We start from the raw sequence: 1,818 nt of genomic DNA, 5'->3' as shown, positions 1-1,818 counted from the left end.
AACTAAAAGCGCGTTTAGGGGAAATCACATTCTAAACTATACTAAAATAGGGAGTTTTGTGTTAATATTCGTGTAATCAGCCGGGAATTTAAAAAATTGTGTTCGAAGGTAAGTGTCAAGAATAAGTGAATAAATTTGTGGTAGGTACGTACGTGTTTGAGCATATAGTTTTGGAATAATAAATTTATGGTAAACTAGTTTAAAATGTTGGGACATTTTATGGAAGGATGAAAGATTTTAGGCCGAATGGTCAACATCTGGAGTGAAAATGCGAGGGATTTTTAGGTATTTTGGAATAGTTTTATAGACGGTCAGTCAGTATAGACGAAACGTTCAACTAAACAACAACATTTTTAATTGACTGAAAGATGAATTCGTGTGCTTTTTCCACTCCTCTGCGAAAACGTTCCACCAATTTTTCCAAAGAGGAAGAATTAATATTGTTAGAAGAAGTGGATAAATTGAAGGCGATAGTGGAATGTAAAATGTCCAATAAAGTGACAATTCAAGAAAAGGTAAATAATAATTTTACAAGTTCAAATTTTATATTTTTTGTTTGTAGTATGAAGCTTGGAGCAGCATTGAGTTAAATTTTAACTCCAAAACAAATACTATGCGAACTTTGGATCAATTAAAAGCCAAATATGAAAACTTAAAAACCAAGGCCAGGAAAAGCGCTGCCCAAAACAAAACGTTTTATAAAAAAACGGGCGGAGGACCGTCGCAAGCAGAAAATAGTGATCCCGTGACAGAATCAGTTTTAAATATCATAAGTGCAAAAACTGTGTTTGGTTTACAAAATAGTTTTGATTGTGATGCAGACCAAGTAAGCATTTCTATTAAACATTATTGTTTTGAAATATGATTACTATTGTTCTATGTACTTTTTATAGGAGATAAACATGTTGCCACTACAAAAAAAAAGCGGTCGTCAAGTCAATGAAAAAATTGTGGAACCAAACCTAGATCCTAGAAGCAGCGTCGTGCTGGATGCAGTAAGAGTATACTAATTATGCATTTATTTAAAATTTTATATTTTACGACATTTAAGGATCAAGAAATTTTAGAATTTGAGATGGATTTCGAAGAACCGAAACCAGCAAGTTCTGCAAGTACAAAAAGAACAAACAATGTGAGTATTTCATAACAGTAGACACCAAATTTATAAACTTATTGTTTTAGTGGAGCAGTTATACCCCCAACAAATTAAAAGAACCTGTGTCAAAAAAATTACGACCTACCGTGCTTAATCCTGTTATCACTGCGAAGGAGGAATATTATAAAGTAAAGACGGCGCTGCTAAAGTTCGAATTGGAAGATAGAAAAGAATGGGCTGAGAGAGAAAAAGAAGAACATGAATTAAAGATTATGTTATTACGTCAACAATTGGAACAGTCAAAAAATAAACTCAATAATTAATTTGTAAACTTGTAAATAAAATATTAATTAATTCACAAATTTGCAAAATGCTGATTAATTAGTAATTGACGAGCTTGTCGTCCACTGACACCATCTCTTTCCGCTTGAGGTAGATCGTCCTCCCCCCCTATTATTTCATTATCATTTAACCATTCTTCTGGTATTTCTTCATTCATATCAATGGCAATATTGTGAAGAACTGCAGTTGCTGTTATAATATCCATAGCTTTTTCCACAGACATTCTTATTCCCATTGACAGTATAGGAAAACGTCTTTTCCAAACCCCATATTGGCGCTCGACAACATTTCTCATCCTAATGATACTTTCATTGTAGAGACTTTCAGCCGGAGTATTTACTTCATGGAGCTTTGTCATTAAATAGTTTTTTAATGTGTAA

At 32.9% G+C, this 1,818-nt stretch overlaps 1 protein-coding gene across 1 annotated transcript; it reads left to right on the top strand.

Annotated features, from left to right (window-relative positions):
- The first annotated feature begins 368 nt into the window (after positions 1-368).
- On the top strand, positions 369-1,419 carry LOC148166865 (uncharacterized). The gene is made up of 5 exons (XM_088048399.1): positions 369-515; positions 563-826; positions 894-1,001; positions 1,052-1,132; positions 1,183-1,419. Exons 1-5 carry the CDS (start codon positions 369-371, stop codon positions 1,417-1,419), a joined length of 837 nt encoding a protein of 278 aa, XP_087904525.1.
- Positions 1,420-1,818: the final 399 nt, after the last annotated feature.

This window comes from Gnatocerus cornutus, unplaced genomic scaffold (genome assembly GCF_029298725.1).
Source record: "Gnatocerus cornutus isolate USDA-ARS CGAHR unplaced genomic scaffold, icGnaCorn1.1 Chromosome12, whole genome shotgun sequence".
NCBI classification, from domain to species: Eukaryota; Metazoa; Arthropoda; class Insecta; order Coleoptera; family Tenebrionidae; genus Gnatocerus; species Gnatocerus cornutus.
This window is presented reverse-complemented; position numbering and strand designations above follow the sequence as displayed.

Excerpts from the sequence above, each read along its gene's own strand:
- LOC148166865 (XM_088048399.1), top strand. The coding sequence starts at position 369 with ATGAATTCGTGTGCTTTTTCCACTCCTCTGCGAAAACGTTCCACCAAT. Across the intron at positions 516-562 it reads AAGTGACAATTCAAGAAAAG|TATGAAGCTTGGAGCAGCAT; the intron begins GTAAATAATAAT and ends TTTTGTTTGTAG. Across the intron at positions 1,002-1,051 it reads TCGTGCTGGATGCAGTAAGA|GATCAAGAAATTTTAGAATT; the intron begins GTATACTAATTA and ends ACGACATTTAAG.